Raw genomic sequence first — 18,196 nt, 5'->3', positions numbered from 1 at the left:
ACAGCCAGCCCTGCTATATATCCTGCACTAACAGGAAGCAGATAAGGCACACAACCATCCACTGCAACCCATGTGAGCAGCACCAGCCCACAGCTCAACCCGACAGCTCAGCCCCCTTGTCCTGCCACAGGACAGCTGCAGCCCTGGGACTGGACTGGGACTCAGCCCTGCCCAGCTGGTGCCACCCTGTCAAGGTCAGAGGGTTCACACTGCTCTGGAAACCATTTGGTACCCTGAAGGTCTTCAAAATGAGGCAGAGGCATCATGGCTCAAGCCATGGTGGGATGGGAAAGTCACAAATGGACAGTGGGGACACTCTTGTAGAGAATGGAAGCTGTGCAGTGTTTCCTTGGCCTGCAGTCATGGTCCTGAGCTGGCCATGGAAACACAAGGGTGAGGCTGCTCCTCTGCCCCACGCTGCCAAGGATAAAAGAACGCTGATGGGTTTTCCAAGAGGTGGCTGTGTGACACAGGGATTAAGTTGTCAGCATCCACACACAGCTGGTAAGGTTTAAGGTGAAAATTGCTCACCCTGGGGCACTTGAAGATGCATTGGCTTCTTTAATGAGTCTTCAGACAGTTTTCTAAATGGCCCAGCACTGAAAATGGTACAGGGCAAGAGAAGACACACAAAGACTGATTCCAGGGCTTTTCACTGCTGCTTATCATCACTGTGTCTGACCTACTGCAGGGAAACCAGGAAGGGAGAGAAATGCTTGGTGAAATTCCTGTCTGAATTTAATAAATCAGATTCACAGCAACATCAAAAGGTTCACAGCCAGCTTCCTTATCTGACTTCACCTCAATTAAAGGCTAGCAATACAATAGCAATACACAGGCTAAAAATGCAAACAGTGACTAGTGCCATTGTACAGCAGCAGAGCACAAACTGAAAAATCAAAAGGTCATCTGTAATTAGATGCTGCTTTCCTGACCAAGCAGCATGAGCAGTGTGTGTTTCAGCCACTGAGTATGAGTCGCTCTGAGAGAATGGAAACTTTGCTGACCACCACTGCTGGATCTGGAATCAAAATCTGCAACAACTTTGGATCTCTATGATTCTGGAAATTAGTAAGCAGGTGAAACACCAACCACCTCTAAATAAATAGGTGGGCAAGAGCCATTAATAGTGCTCAGTGCACAGAAGCCAAGGTGCTCTCAGCAGCAGTCCAGTTGGCAGTGTCACCAAAGATGGCAACACCAGCAGAGAACAGCACAGGAAGCAAAAAAGGAGCTAAACAAACCCAAATTACCACTGCCCTCAGAGTTTCTGTTCTCTTCTGATAGATGGATTCCTAGGCAGATAAATGTGTTTTTTCATGGATGACATCTATAAAAACTTTATGCCTTAGAGGCAAAATGCAGTGGATCAATTGCAGTAATTTCACAATTATAAGCCGCACCATTTTCACTAAAATTTTGGTTCGAACCCAAAGTGCGGCTTGTAATCAGGTGCAGCTTATATATGGACAAAGAACAAAAAGTTGCTGTTTTAGGTTGGAGGACAGGTGTCTGCTGAGAAAGGCAGGAACTTCTCTTTGAAATGGAGAATGTAAACCCCCTCCCTCCAAATTATTATAATTTTGAAATCAAGGGGATTAGGAATAAATAGGGAAATTAAAATAGAAATACAGTACTACAAACAAACAAACCCCAAACCCTGACAGAGTCAGAGTACAACCTGACACCCGTCAGGCAGGGTGTTGGTAGCAGTCCCATTAAATGGTGGCTACATCCTCCTGCAGTGACAGATGTGGCTCAGTTGGAGCAGTGCTCCTGTACAAGGTGCAGTTTCCCTCCGGAGCTCCAGTGGTGATGTGCAGAAATCCGGTTTTCCTCTGGAGTCCAGTGGAGAAAGGGGCTCCCTTAGTGTCCCAAAACCTCTGTTTTTATCTTGGTAAGAAATGTTGGGCTCTTCCCCCTGGCTGGAGCAACTCCCAATGGGATGCAGTAATTTTATCAGTCCCACAGTGGGACTCAATGGCCATGAGCAGACAATGACTCGCTGGAGGAAGGATGGGTTGTGAAAAGACAAAGAACACTGCCCTGCCTGGTTTCAATGGATGGCCCATTAGCAGAATATCTGCCGTGGAGATAAGGATCACTGCCCCCACCCTCAACAGATGGTGATAGAACAGATACCTTTTATCACACTCTGTGATGTAATGTGTGGCTATAATCAGGTGTGGCTTATGTATGGACAAAGAATGAATAGTTGCCGACACCAGAAGTGTGGCTTATACTCAGTGCAGCTTATAATCATGAAATTACTAGTACTTGATTTCAGCGTTTTGTCCAATACTCTTCAAAACTGTCAACAAATAGAAACCCCGTCTCCCTCACTCATTTCAATATTAGACCTGCTCATGCACAGAAGCCTCTCTACAAAGTATTTAAAACCTCCTATTCCCATATCTTTGCCTGAAAGCTCCTTAATTTCAAAATTATAATAATTTAGCAAGAGTTTACATTTTCCATTTCAAAAAAAGCTCCTCCTTTCCTTAACAAACACCTGCCTTTTCAAACCAAGACAGTGTCACCAATGATCAGCATTCTTGGCAGCTGGAAGGCTCAGGATTTTTTCCTCACAGGGAAAAATTCTCTTTTTTTTTCTTATGCATCAATGACAAGCTGGATCCTCTGAAGCAACTGATCCAAGACCTGGCATATTTATTGCGTACACATTAACGTTTAAAGTTGAGAAGCTCCTGGCAAAAATCACTTAACTTGTTCACAGATAAAGAAACCAAATCACCACCTTAATAAAGGCAAAGGATAAGGCTACAAATCCTCCCAGACTCCCTGCCTGTGCAGGCACCCTGTGTTTTAAAATGCTAGGTCACCAGCTCTGCTCTGAGAAGAGTGTGCAGCTCTGAATAGATCAGGCAATTTCCTGCTATTGAAATCTTTGTTTAGAAACTACAGAGCAAAGGCAAGTGATTTGCTATCCAGTCCACCTTGCCACACAGCTTCTCTGGGAACTGACCATTTGGTTACATCCACAGAGAGAAAAGGACTCTTGTTCTGCACTTCTGGCAAAGCTGGGAAAGGACATGAAGTCCCTTTGCTCTGAATTGTAAGGGTGTAAGAAGGCTGAGTCTGAAAAGGATTAAACAGCCAAGCCAACAGTGCTTGTGAGTAGGAAGGGGCCAGTTGAACCATACTTACCCAACACACCCTCGGGGTCCTGGTGAAGATGCAAGGACACAATCCTAATTTTCCTTTCCTCTTGGCAAGCTGGAAGGAATGGGGGTTTTAAAGTTTGCTCATAAAAACAAAAAACCTGCAAGGATTGCACAGAGAACAGGAGTCTGTTTATCCTTCTCTTTCTCATACAGACACAATAGTCCAAAGAAATTGTGGTTGCTCACATCCTGTTACTCCAAAACTTCTATGGGCAGCAGCACCAATGTCAGTAAATAAATCCTTTAAGCCTGCCCTACCACTTTCCCTTTATTCTGAGTTCCCTTAATGTTCTGCTACAGTGAAAACCAGCGACATTTTCCCATCTCTCAATTATAATTTTGTACCTTTCCTATTTAAGGAGGACTCTGGGATTGTACTGGAAAATCTGACTCTAAATTCCCTGCAGATATCCAATACTAATTAGAATTCTGGGTAAAACTGTTTGTTTCAATAGCTGAGCTATTGAAACTCAGTACCTGCTGACAGGAGCATGATGGCAGAGGCAGAGGTCTCCCATGAAGTGCTGCTGGTTCTTCAGCTCCCACTGTCTATGAGGGATAGAAAGGGCCTATAATGTGTTTACTCAAGCTGCAGCCAACAGTTTTTTGCAAGGATAGCACTGAATGTCTGCCTGGGGACAGAGGAGATGGCAGTCAGAATCCTGCTAGCCCTGCATTTTCAGCAATTTTAGAGAGGCTAGGAGTTCTTGTCATCCCCTCTCAGAGATCCTGCAGACTGAAGCACAAGGGTTTGGGGCCCACCTTATCAACTCTGGCTACTGCTCTTCATGCACCTATTCAGGTAGATTTCTCCAGTGTTGGCCAATCTTTTTTTAGTGCTTTCTGTGTCTAATGTCACATCCTCTCTTTTTTCCACATCAATTTTTAGCTTTCCAAATTACTAAATGTTCTTAATTATCAGGTGGACATCAAGAAACAAGCTTGCAATCTGCTCTGAGCCACAGTTTCCTGCTTTTCCTCATGTTGCTTTTCTGCCTAAGATTTGTATGTTTGAAGATTAGTACTGCAGAAGTAAACTTTCTGATGAGAATACAAGTAAGATGCTGCAGCACTTTTTGTTACATCAATTAAAAAACCCACCTCATTATCAAGGCTGATAAGAGCAAGAAGGCAAGCCAGAGGGGCAGATGGAAATACAATACTGTGCAGTACATCCACAGCCAGGCAGATCAGAGCTCTATAAAGCAGCACAGGAATGGACACAGGACAGACAGGATGCAGGTCACACTGCCATTATTATTTGCAGAGCAGTGTGGCCCAGGTCAGCACCTCATTTACTTTCCTTTCCTAATGAGGTTCATTTATGATTTTTTAATTGTAATACAAGGGAAGTTTTAAAACCTTTGGGCAGATCCTTGGTAGATGACACTGAACAAAAATAATTGTCTGGGTCTTCCTGAGGTGGCAAAAATCTGCATCAGCTGCAAAGCCAGAAGGTTGTGAGTTCAGGAGATACTTTCCTGACAAAGGTCCCCCCACCTGCTTCTGTGTGTCTCTGCTCGTAACTTCAGCTACTCAGATACTGTTTTAATGTTGAACAAGGGCTGGAAGCTGGAGAGAATTTGAGGACAAAGGGTTACTAAAGAGAAATACCCCTTCAGGGCTTTGTAATGCTCTTGCAAAACGAGAGGAAAAAATCAAGACTATTCTACGTGACCTCAGCTGCTGACAGTGACTTGTTCTTTAGAGCTTCCTGTAAAAATTGAATGTGGAAAGTTCTGGGAAATCTTTATGAACTGAAGCAGTTTAGTTTCAAAATGAATGACTGTACATTTTCAAGAAAACCTCATTTAAATCTCTGTATTTAAGAACAAAAGACTACATTAAAATTAGACAATAAAGACAACAGGTTGACACTAAAGAATGACAGTTTATAACATTTTTCAGCTTAATATTGCACTTAAATGAACAGAAATGCACACCCACAAAGCACTGACTCCAGCAAGTCCTAACACAGAGTATCCCTGCTCTGGAGACTGGCTGGGAGAGTTTGAGCTGTTCAGGCTGGAAAAAAAAAGCAGGTCCAAGGAGACCTCACTGCAGCCATGTCAGTATTTAAAGGGTTTTTTTTTAATACAACCATGGGGAATGTTTTTTAATTAAAAAGCAGAGATTTAGATGAGATGCTAGGAAGAAATTCTTTACTCAGAGGCCCTGGCACAGGTGGCCCAGAGATGCTGTAGATGCCCCATCCCAGGAAGTGTCCAAGGCCAGGTTGGATGGGGCCCTTGGAAAATGGATCAAGTGGGTGGCTCCCCCGTCCATGGAAGGGGGGATGGAATGAGATGATTTTGAAAGTCCATAGCAACACAAACCATTCTGTGATTCTATGAAAGCAGCAAGGGATCAGATATTTGGTAGCAGAAGAGGAGTTCTTGTTTGGGGTTTGATTGGGCTGCCATTTCTAATTTTTTTCCAGGTAAAAATGTAAAAAGGGGTGAACTATCAGGAAAAAAGCTTTATATAGCCCACGTTCTACTTAGCAGAGAATAAAAGATAAATTATTGAAAAAATGCCCTGAAAATAATTCTGATAGCACCACAGGTAAGGCAGCTAATGGAAGAATCAAAACATACTGCAGTAGGCACTGAACATTTCATTATTCTTGAAATGTGATCAGTGCTTACCAAGATATCAAGGAGGAATTGCAGCAATTTCCTGGATTAATAATCTGATCCAAAGGGACAGATTCTGTGTTTTAAACAGCTGTGAACTTAGAAAGAATTTCAAGTTTAACCAGAGATGTTTTTTCTACAATAAAATAAGAAAAAGAGGCCTTACCTGCTCAAAGTACACAACAAGCAGGGGGTTATCCCTGCCACTCTAATAGAAGATTCTCTGATACCCACTACTGTATTAAAATACCTTTAAACAGCTGGGTTTTACAGAACATGCTTAAAACAGAATTCATGTCTGTCTCAAGCACAGGGCACCCCACAGAACAGCCCTTGTTTATAAGATGGAAGCAGGGCTGACATATCCAGAAGCAATAACAAGTATAACCCTCAGATGAGACAGCTCTGTCCATGTTGGATCAAATCCCAGGCAGTTCCAGAGGATTCCTTACAGATTCCCTTTGTAGTCTCTTATAAATTCACTTGTAAATTATCTGTTCATCTGGTAAGTTCCCAAACACTTTTGAAAATCAGACTAAGTTGCCACAGGCTCAAGTGTTACCTTGGACAATTATTAGTAAGTGATTAACAGAGCTACTTCAGAAAGAACTAGTGAATACCTAAGATTTCTTTTAATTACTTTATTCCTAGGTTGTTAAATTTAGAAATCAGTTTTTCTACCCAATGATAATTAAGCTTAAAAGAACATAAGCAACCTTGAAATTTCAGAGAAGAGCGCTAAAGTACAGGAAAACTTAGTTTTCTCCAAGAGCCTGCAGTACCTACCTTAACTGTTCAGTTTAGTCTAAGCTTAGGAGTTAAACTTCCTCTGCCAACCTGGGAGCAGAGCTGCACTACAGTAATGCTCCTCATCTCTGCTTGCTTAGGGAACTCCACTGCATCCTCCAATACAATTTGACTTTGGCTGCCTCTGTCATTCTTGCACTGACTGCAACATTGCTGGCTTCTGAAATCCAAAAAGCACAGCCAAGTTCTGCAACAGCATGGAAAAATGCTCTGTGAAACCACCAACTTCCTGACACCACTGTGGACTTGCCATTCTTGGAGAAAACTGATAACTTGTTTGGAGTAGGCCCTGAGCAATCTGTTTGAAAATAGCCCTGTTTAAAGCTTGGACCTCCAGAGCTCTCTTCCAACCCAGATTTCTCTATGTGTTTAAGGAGCATCAGTTTTAAGCAGCATCAGCTGTCACATAAGTATCAAAACCATTCTTCCCCTCTTAATCCCACTGGATTTAGAACATTCTTTTTCAAAGTCTCAGTATCTGTCTTCAGGATAGTGAGTAGGGGTTTTACTGTCATGGTGGAAGCTAAAACTTGTTGGGCACAGTAAACATCAAGTTAAAACGTGACAGGTTAGAAAGAAAATCTCTAATATTTAATAGAGAAGCAAAAGTACTTGAAATAAATCCTCAAATTGTGTTTAGAGGCTGCAGATCCTTAGTTTTCATGACTCAGCAGTGTTTATGGACTAGCAATCTTGTTAGAGTAGAATGAACTATTTTCTTCTTTCATCTTGCTGCACATTTCATACTTTACAATGCACTCTAGGAACAGAATGTGTGCTGCTGAACTGCCATATGGTGTCCTGGAAACACAAGATATAAACCTGAATAAAGACAAGGCCAAAAGGAAACTGTCAAATTACACTTTATTTGTATTGACAAGATAGGCAAAAGAAAGACTTTGTGTTCTGAGATACAAATCCATTATTTGCTGACAAAATGCTGATATAACCACATTGGGTATTTCCACTTTCAAGACAATACTGAGGGGATCTTTACCAAGCAAATCTTTTATCCTTGGATAAGGAAAATGGATGCCTGTGAAAATAGTTCCATATTAAAATTTGTTACCTGCTTGTGGCTCAAATTTTACTACTAAGTTCATGATTGGCAGCAAATAATTACACTTGGCCTCAAAGAAAAACATATGTAAAACTGTAAGATCGTTAAATAATAAGCATTAGCAGCATACCCAAAATACTTCTTGTACAAAGAACATTGCACTTGAACATACACAAGCATTTACCCTTATTTACACATTAGAATTTGTATAGAACAGCAAGACTGATATATACAGAAAAATAGTGGAAACCTTAACAGCCCCAGACGACAGAATATCTAGTGTTGACTCCTTAAATTTTCCATACAGTTTCCCAGGATGTCTCATGGTTTTTTTTTTCACTATATACTATTGCATAAAAAATAGACTGTACAAGAAGGTCAGTCCCCAGTTAACACTTCAGGATATTTCTATGTACTATTACATGTTCACTGCACCAGGGAGCAAGGGATTCCAGGTCAGCTCCTCACGAAAACAAAGAGAACTTGACAGGTGCTACCTACTCAAACACTGTGCTTTACCTTGTAACACACACTGAAACCACTTGGCTGTGCAGTAACTACCCAGTGAGTTCCAAAGGCAATTCCCTACCACACAGGATCTCCCACTGTCTTGCAAGCAATGAAATTAATTTCTCCCTGCTTTCTGCACTTGGGATAAAAATGTACCACTGGATCTCTCTGCTCCTGCTGCCCTCTTGTTTGGAGTTTCCCTTTGGGACACTATCAGTTTCTCCAAAGTGATCCAGTGTTAAATTCTGCATCAGGTCCTGATTCTGAACATCATCAAACACAAATGTCAGGGCCTGTGGATATGTCTGATACCCCATGAGTACTCTATCTAAATCCCGGATTCGTCTTCCATCTGCAAGCTGATACTTATCTCTCTTTGGTGGCTCCTTAGCAAATTCAGGTAGTGGGTAACTGATATAATCTTCATCAAAGAGGAACAAATCAGAGCTGGTCAATATCAGTGTTTTAGGTTGAAGTGAACTAGTGTTCTGAGCAGATCCTTCAAAGTGATTTACTTGAAATGCCAACACATACAGAAGGATGTTGAGGGATGGAAGATTGGTCAAACCATCCATCTTCTCTGCCACTAGAAAAGCAAGGTCCCCAATTTCTTCTTCATTTGGATAAATAAATTTTACTCTGCTAGAGTGAATCAGTTCATAATTCTCCATTTTTCCTGCAAGAAACATACATCATTATATCTCTATTTAGTGCTATACAATACTTTCTTAATGTACTAGGATAAACAACAATCCTTGACAGCTGGCAGAATTTAGGTTTTGCATCTATTGATACATGCTTTTGCTTATAAACAATATTGGAATAATTTTATTTGGACTGCAGATCTCAGCTGGAATCCTTCTTGCATTACCAACATACTTTTCTGCAAATTTCTAACCATGTAAGTCCAGGGTGAATGCAAGAAGCCATCACTAACTTGTGCAAGACTCTTACACCTAACAATTCTGCTCACATAAAGCACATCTAAGATAATTAAAGCCAGGAAGTTTAGTTAAAGAATCAAATAGGAAATGATTGATGCATAAATGTCCCTAAAAAGAGTTTTTCATCAGTACAGTTTAGGTGAATCCTTAAGTATGATGCCTAAATAAGTCATGACATGCAGAAAAGATGACTTACCTGTGTTTTTACTCCCAAATTCAGAGTAGAAGTCCTTATCTACTGGTTCAGGTGAAGGAGTGCGTGCTAGCAGTGACAGGACTGCCATAAGCTGCTGAATGAAGGTGTGAGTGTTGTAACTGTCTCTGGTCAGGCAGGTGACAATGTGATCTGCAGAATGTCCTGAGGAGAACACACAACATTCACTCACTGGTTTGTATGTGGCAGTACCATTTCTTGAACCAACATGCAACTGTCATCAGAAAAGAATTCTTTTTAAAGGATTATTTCTCCTGAAAACACGCATCATTATTCAGACATCTTTCAAATTCTTGAAAACAACAACAGAATCCTTACAAATCCCTCAAAAATACATAATTTCATTTAAAATACAATGTATACTTATGATTCAAATACTGCTCTAGGGATTCAAGCAAAAGAAGCAACAGAAAACCTCTCTTCCATCTCACTAATAAAGACAGGGATACATCTAGAAAAGACTAGAACAAAACAGAACTGGAGAAACTTAGAGCACAAGATGCACTCACCAGTAATTCGGAAGTATTGGTCAAACAGGCCAACATTTACTGATTGCAGGTCATTAAGTTTTAGCACAAAGCAGCAAGAGAGGTGGAAAGAACTGTTTTCACAGTCTGAGTTTTCTTTGTTCCAAAAATCTGTTAAAGAAGTATATATGATAAAAAGGATGAAAGGTTGCTTTGTCCAAAAGCATAATTTTTATATTACAATTGAATTCTTATCTCACACTTGATGAAACAAATTAAGAAAAAACTGGGTACAGCGGCTAAAAATTTCTCGAGCAAAATACTAACAAATTTTATTAGCAGCATTTTGTTAAACATTTGTCACACACCAGTTTTAAATCAGCAAATGCATTAATAACACACTTCAACTGAATGCCCACCATGAGGTTCATTACCCTTCACTTTCCATTTTCATGATGAAAGGGACTATGAAATTACATCAGAGAAAAGCAGGGATCCAAGGGCAGCTAAAAGGGTCTGTCTGAGGAGCAGACATGACTCAAGACCCTGGTTTGGTTTTTTTAACATAAAAGCCTTATGCAAATACTGACCCCTTCAACTAGAAGGTTTTATTAAGAATATTGACCAAAATTGGTACTTAGAGTGAGGACAAACACACAGAGAAGGATTAAGTTGGTAATGTGATTAAAGGATCAAAGTTTTACCTGACTGGTGCTCATCTGCATGAATAAAAGAATCATCCAACAGAAAGTAAATAGCTTTTGTTGAGAGAAGCACACAGGACATCACTTCCACATTGGGAGTCTTGTAAAACAGAACTGAAGACCACATGAGGTGTCTCAACTCTTCATTTTCCACCTAAGATGTAAAATTAATTTCATAAGCAAACTTTGATATTTCAGACAGTTTCATCACCTTAGAGGCAACTTAAGACCCCCAGAGAAACATCTTCAAATTCTTAAGCATCTGAAAATGCTCTGGTCAAAGAGAGGTAGTTCACATCAAAGCTGCTAAATGAGGCCACAATGGCAGCCACTGAAAATATCTTGTGTTTATATAAGAAAATTATTTTTCTGTTATAAGAAAATTATTCCCAGTTTTCAAAATTACAAAAAAACCAGAAAACCATCTCATTTATAAGAAAGACTTTTTAGGGCAAAATCTGCAGACAAAACTTTAATCACCAGCAGAGCAGTGGCCTCCCAAACCTCAATTCTGGTGAGCCTTCAGGTGCTCCTGAGGGTTGGGTTCCCCCTGGGGAGAGGACAGGAGCACAGCTTGCCACTGCAGCTGCTGCTCCAACTCAGCATCTTCCCAGCTTCTAACCTGATGGGCTTACTGTGAACCCTTAAATGAGTCACCTGCTTTTTTTTATCAGCTTTTCTGATATAAAAAGAGAAGGACAGCTCGTAACTGTGCTCACTTAAAACATTTGGAAGATAGGTAAGGGAATAAGAAAAATTATTCTACTTCTCAAGCTTTTCAAGTGACATTTGTACTCAGATCACAGTGGTTTATCACTCAAAATGTCACATCGTAATTTTTGGGTAATATTTTTACTTTTCAATCTGATGTTCCTCAGATGTATTTTAATGTTTTTTAGAATTCAGGTTTATCTGTTCCTGTTTCTGGAGTACCTACAGTCATGCACATGTGTTACAGTCATGCAGAGTATTACAAATACAAGTCAGAACATTTATTTATTGATTCAGCTAAGAACTATCCCAAAATAATTTCATTCCTGTTATCTCCTTTCCTTTTGCCACTTTAAAGAAAAAAGAGGAACATTCTTGGAGCAATCACATCTTCAAGACATATACTAGCATACTCTCCTGTTCAGCACCACAGATCCTGAAAGCAAAATATCCCTTGCAGGATTCCAGTTGCTGTAGCAGGGAACCCAAAATGGAATAACACACAGATTCTGGATCAAAATGCTTCCAGGTTTCCCAGACCCTAATTCTTGTGGCTAAATTTGATCAGGCAAGTTTTTATAGACACTGTGTAGTACAGAAAGGTCACAAAGCATGTTTTTGTACACTTGGTGTAGACATGATACCTCTGCAATGTTGCTATGGAAAAATTCAACCAGGGCCCTTCCCTTCAGCCCAGCCACATACTGCAGAGACACAGAAACATGAAGGTGGACAGGAATCTGGTTGTCTTCTGTTATCTTCTGCATAAGAAACTCAGATGGGTAAAAGGATGACAGTGTCAGATGAGGCTTGCAAAAACTGGAATAAAAATCCAGAACACAAATTACCAAAATGTAAAGACCTACACAGCTTTTCCCCTACAAGAATATTTGTATTTCATTCAAACATTAAAACTTCCATTCTTAATAGTTCAAGTTATTTATATCTTGAGCATAGCTGTCAACCTGCCATGACCTCGCCTGCAGGCACATGAAATAGGAAGTTTCCATCCACCACGAATTTTACACTGCAGCAACGAAACAAAACAAAAAACCAACAAAACAAAAAAAAAGAGGTAGACTGCTACAGTTCAGGATAACCATTCACACTTACTGCAGACTAGCACAATGCAGAAGTATTTCATCAATACTACAGTTCAAAACCAGTCACAATGACAGCAACAAACACAGGGGTCAGTCCACATCAAGCACTATGCAAGAGACATGACAGGAATAATTACCTGGCTGCCTGACTGTGTCTGTTTGCCTCCACAAAATGATTTTTTACAGCATCCGATTTGCTTGAAGCTTTGAAAATAATAATAGTCTTAACATCCTGCAGGAGTGTCCTTAAAAGGCTGTAGATTCTTAGGAAGTGGAATTTCTCATGAGGTAGAACAAATACTGCTGTAACAAATCTGTATCCAACAAGCAACTCCAGCACGTGTCCATCCAAAAATGAACCCTTCTGCTGGGTGGCACCATGAGTTGGATGCAGCACAAGTGAAGCCAGTGGAATTCTATTCAGCTTAAATACACTTCCCATCTCCTCTGTGCCTACCCTTTTATCTGGCAGTAAACTGAAATCCACCTTTACTATGTACAAATGCTGGGGTGTTAGAAATATCCAACAGGGATGGACCACACAGGGACTCTGATCAGAAGGTTTATATACTGAAGAATAAAGTGCAGAACACAAAACATTCTTTGACCATTCCTTGTTATTGCCAGCTGACTCTGGTTGATGCAAGACTTTCTGAATATTTGTTTTACCCCCATAAACAAGATATGTTGGGAAACAACCTTTTATTTCAACATCTTCTGCTGAAATGCAATTCAACTCAATGAGCTGACAGAGAAATTCTTGGAGATTTGCTTTTCTAGAGTACCATGTGGAGCTTGGTAACACTGATGTGTAGTGTTGAGAGCAACATGTTTGTAAACAGGAATAAAAGTCTTGAAGATTCTGGGAGTCTGAAACAATAAACAAGCAGTGGTCACTGTTTTTCAGCTTCAGAGTTAAACAGATTTCTGGCAGGAGAAAGCCAAATTCTATTAGATCAGTGTAGGGAAAGCACAGCATTAATTTCAAGGCAGAAGGGATGTGCTGGCAATTTCCTCTCAATTCCTGATGAGGAATCTCAAACACAGCTAGCATCTCATCAGTCAAAACCAAACAGGAAGCAAACTGTCTGAGTCCTTTATGAATGTGAATTGAAAAGCTCCAGAGAATTTTGACTATGTAAACACCCTCCACTGCTATGTTGTCGGATGACTGAGTGTCCCAAGTAGTGCTGAACTCAAAAGCCTGATCTCCTTCATGAAGTCCCATTTCAAAATATCCATCTTCTTTGTCTGTGGTTGTGGAATCACCAGCAGGGTTTCCTTTATTCTCTGTGAGGGAGGGGGCAGATTTCTGCACAGCCTGCACTATTGAGGCAGAAAGGTGCTGGACAAAGTCTTGGTTGGTGGCAGTGTAGGACATACAATTAAAAGGCAAGATGATGGTGCTACAGGGGTCAGGCACTGCACAGTGTTCTTCCTCTGAACTCTCCAAACTTCAAAAGACAGAAAAAGCAACAGTAAGTACAAACTTGAGTTTAAAAACAATTGTGGCTACCTACAGTTCATGGGGCTGTTTCTCAGATATTGATATTTGTTCTTGTTAATACAGTTAAATCAGTGTAATTATGTAGAACATCTTTGTACTGCACAGCCATTGATTTTAAAGGCTGGTAATGTATAATACTTCAGAAAGTAAAAATGAAAATGTTTAACTCCTCTTTCCTTTCCTACCCCAGTAAGCACAATCTCATGACCTAAAGGACTAGACAAGACAGCTATTACTGGTTTTGAAACCACCAGCTACATTCCAGGGTTCAAAGGTTAAAAACACTGCACACATTTTGGTTCAAAAAACCAGAGGCAGAATACAATGAAAGAGATTGTTTTGCCTTAAAGGCTGGGTTTAAGAAAACAGTACCCACTGTCATTACCCAAAAGCTAACAAGGTTTTAAACAGGAATTTATTTATGTAGCTCACCACACATGATGACCACCACCATACTCTTTGCATGAAGCCAATAAAGAGGCAGGTGCCTAAGGAGGAGAAAATAACATCAGGAAGTTGTAAACTACTTAAGAGTTCAGAACACAGGAGAAGCAAAGTTAATGCTGGCTCATGCTTTTAAAAGCTGGCCAAGTCCTGCTGTACTCACAGGCAGCTCAGCAGGCATTCTTTGAGGGCCCACAAATACTGTTTGCTTTAGGTTGGGCATTCAGCTAAGGCAGAAGAAGAATGAACTCTGCTGCTGACCTGAGAACAGAACCAACCTGGGACCCAGGTATTTCAGCACTCTACAAACTTTTACTGAATCAGTGTAACATGAAGCAAAATGGTAAAAGGCCTGACAAAGACCAACTACACTGGTGGCAAAGGAAGAGACAGCCCCAAGCCTTGCTGTCTCACTCCTTGAAGCCATGCATATGAAGAGTGCTTCCAATATCACAAATGAGATCACAAACCAGAAATTATCAGAGAGGAGGATATTGAAGAAGACAAATTAAGGCTACTGCCTATTGGCAGGGAGAAGGTTCTTCTACTCTACCAGGAAGAGAATTGACTTTCAAAAACTGATACTGTAGTATGATAAGACACAGTTCTTACACTCAGCATTTAAATGGCTATTAAATGATGTTAAACTAGTACTGGGTAAACATCTCAAAACCACAGTGGTAACATTTCTCTGCAACTCTGGTAAAACTTGGATTCTGCATTTCATTCATAAGCTGGACTGAACCTCTTTGAATCAAAACTGGGGCTGCCTCCTTTTCCATTAAAATAGCTCTGCATACCAAAAAAACGTTTGCTATGGATTACTACGATAATCTAAGTTTAACATCAGAAATAAGCCTGAAAAAGCTTTTTAAAATACTATAATATAAACAGAAGTGTGGAAATTACCTGAATTTTACATCTGGAGTCTGGTATTTCAAAGCATCTCTGGGGAACTGTATGGTCTGTAGGAGTCAAACCACTGGATTGCAAAAAACTGCTGGCTAGGACTGTTTCTTCACAAATTATTTCTAGAACAAATACAAACAGCTCTTTAAATTACTGAAGTAAAACAAAAATAAATATCTAATACTATCTGCCAATCAAGTGGAGTTAAAACTGTATAATCAAGCTCTAATCATAAATCATTAAAACTAAAGGATATCTTCATACAATAGCCAGGCCAAAAACCAAGCAGAATTTTAGTTTAATTAAAGTGGCTACTGAAAGTTGCATTTAAGACTGCTACAGCTTCTTTCTCAAACTAACAATCAATTTGAATCTCAAATTCTGGTCTAAGAAACCTTCACATAATTCAGCTTTAACAGAACTAGTCAGTTGCTAGGCTGGCAGAGCATTCTTCATGAATTTTGTAGCACACTCCCAGATTTCTGCAAGCTTGAAGTGAGCAGTATCTGTAATGTCTGTACAGCCTTCAAACAGACTGAGAAGCTCTGGTCTCTCAAATGCCACTTCAGGTATTACCTCACCTTGTTTGGAACCTTTTTCAAGGGTTCAAAGCTGAACCATCAGTAAAAACTTATCATGAGTGAATACAAGGCAACATCCTCAGGGACATTTGACTTTTTCCCAGTTTGATATTCACAGCATGGAACTGACACAACACAGCAAACCAATCTGCAGTATTGCCACTGAGCCTGACAGCTCAAGTATTTAAATATGCAAATAATCAACAAAATTACAGTGTGGACATGTTTCTGGCTTGAGCATAAAATATCCTGTATGTATCTTTCTGGAGTGATGGTAAAGTTCAGCAGAGTGCACCAAGACATCTCATGGTCAGAGGAAACACAAAAGGTATTTATTGCTTGAACAAAATACTGTGTTAGCAAGAAGGAAACTCAATTTGACAGGAAAACCAGAACATGACAGCATTATTTTTGATTTTCTGTTTCCTACATAGATATTTAATCTTTTTCCATAAGCCATTTCCCAATGACATTTAGTATGAATAATATGCTACGGAAACAGATGGTGTCTAGAAAATGCAGAGAAAACAATTCATAGAAATAGCATATCAGGAAATTAATTCCATTATTCATGACTTAAGGTCTAACAGTGAAATTAACTGCTTAACATAATTCCATTTTTTAAATAAGTTTTCTCAAAACTGGCATTTTGAAAACAACCCTTAATAGTTAGATATGTAGCAAATAATCAATTTTTATTGTTGAAGCTGAGAAACAGCCTGCACAGTCCTCACTTTCCCTTTATTTATAAAAGCCTTTCCCAAAATTCTACTGAAGAAATCTTATGGAAAAGGACTACAGTAAATAAACCTTGAATCTTATACCACTCTATAGAACTCCTAAGTCCTTTAGAAAGATGTAAATTTTCTTTTCTCCCAAGATTCCTTTGCTCTTAAACATTTACCATAGTAGAAAAAATCTACTGGGAAATAATTGAAACAGTCCCAGGGGTTGCTGACATGCATTTTTAGAGTAAGTCCTGTATACAACTGCAGGTTGTTGTTACATGACTGAGACAGTTTGTCAAGTATTTAATACTTTAAAGCAAGCATTGACTTGATTTTGGAAAAACCGGCATTTTTTCTGCAGATGAAAATCTATCTAGAAGGGCTACAAGGGCAAAGTACATAAATAGCAGCTAAATCTGTATCAAGGTGTCTGCCCCTTAAGCAAATGTTGTCAGAAGAGTTTAATTCTTCTAGAGTGAACTCAGAAACCTCTGCTGATTCTGCAGAAGTCATAGCAATGGAATTAAAAGACCAAGCACCTCAGGGATGCTTCTCTCACTTATCCACCAATCCAGTGATTAATGATAGGAGGAAGCTGTGCCACCCCAAGAAATTCAGAAGATAATCCTTGCTCTTTTAAATGGGTATGAAGTCTTCTCCCACTATGCATATACTACTGCACTTTTCAATCAGACAAAAGCCAAAACCAGACAGTATTTTTATCTCTTTTTCAAAGTCACAAGTGAATATTCACATAAGTCAGTCCTATGGGCTAAAGAGGAAAGTGAAGTCATTCTTCTAAGTTCCTAATGTAACAGGCATACTCATTTGAAACACACAGTAAAAAGCTTGAGGTGAACTCAGCAGGTACTGTAGAGCACAACAGATGTGCTGAAATCACCAGCTCAGCCAGAACACTAATCCCACAGGTGTCTTTTCCTCATCTGCTTTCTCTATCCTCCCCCTGGTGTAACAGAAATGCATCTCTTGCAAAAAGCACTAATGGAACATATGCTGCTTGAGCTCACATTTTGCAGACCAAGAATGGGTAGAGAAGCAATTTTAAAATATGTCTCTGTATGTCACAACTTTGCATTAAGGCATGACTCTAAATCTGGAAATGGCATCTGGTCCTCTGTAGGATGATGCAGTAAAAAGTCCTGTACCCAAACTCTCACTCCAGGTATTTACCACTGCTGGGAATTACAGGTAATTCTGCTGAGTCACATTCCATACAGCTTTCACTTTCAAAGCCAATTCTACCAGGTCTTTTTGTTTGTTTTTAAAGCCCTAAATCCATGCACATATATTCATGTATATCAATGCAGCTTAGAAAAGCAGAACCAAGAGGCTCAGCCCAGCAGCACGATACATACATGATTACCTTGGCTGGAGCTGACAGGACGAGGCAGAGAGGGAGAGGAAGGACGAACAGTAAGAGAAGAACAGTTTGATTTGGAGCTGGCAGCAGTGAGCCTGGAGTCCTCACTGATCTAATAAAGAAAGTATGCAGCAATTAAAGAAAAACCCTAAATACACAGGACACATGAGATCCTGAACTAAAATAAGTCTACACAAGTTTTCTCAATTTTAGTAAAAGGAAAGTTAGTGCCAGCTTTTTTCTTTTTTCCTTTTTTTTTTTTTTTTTTTTTTGTGGGGGGGCAGTGGGGGTGGTTACCTCCTCTA

The 18,196-nt window shown here is 39.9% G+C and overlaps 1 protein-coding gene across 3 annotated transcripts in view; it reads right to left on the bottom strand.

Moving 5' to 3' along the window:
• Positions 1 to 7,475: 7,475 nt before the first annotated feature.
• NISCH (nischarin) overlaps positions 7,476 to 18,196 on the bottom strand; it is a 29,223-nt gene continuing 18,502 nt past the window's right edge. The window contains exons 13-21 of one of the 3 annotated variants that reach the window (XM_033071516.2): positions 17,895 to 18,003; positions 15,202 to 15,323; positions 14,281 to 14,336; positions 12,479 to 13,795; positions 11,883 to 12,057; positions 10,528 to 10,681; positions 9,866 to 9,994; positions 9,339 to 9,500; positions 7,476 to 8,874 (exon numbers count right to left, since the gene is read on the bottom strand). In XM_033071516.2, coding sequence (XP_032927407.1) covers positions 8,246 to 8,874; positions 9,339 to 9,500; positions 9,866 to 9,994; positions 10,528 to 10,681; positions 11,883 to 12,057; positions 12,479 to 13,795; positions 14,281 to 14,336; positions 15,202 to 15,323; positions 17,895 to 18,003 — 2,853 coding nt within the window. In that variant the 3' untranslated portion in view covers positions 7,476 to 8,245. Of the gene's footprint in view, positions 8,875 to 9,338; positions 9,501 to 9,865; positions 9,995 to 10,527; positions 10,682 to 11,882; positions 12,058 to 12,478; positions 13,796 to 14,280; positions 14,337 to 15,201; positions 15,324 to 17,886; positions 18,004 to 18,196 lie in introns of those variants that run through there. The other 2 variants (XM_042779703.1, XM_033071517.2) reach the window with 2 other exon arrangements.

Source organism: Catharus ustulatus, chromosome 13, assembly GCF_009819885.2.
Source record: "Catharus ustulatus isolate bCatUst1 chromosome 13, bCatUst1.pri.v2, whole genome shotgun sequence".
Classification (NCBI taxonomy): Eukaryota; Metazoa; Chordata; class Aves; order Passeriformes; family Turdidae; genus Catharus; species Catharus ustulatus.
The sequence above is the reverse complement of the archived record's forward strand: the minus strand, read 5'-3'. Positions and strand labels throughout refer to the sequence as shown.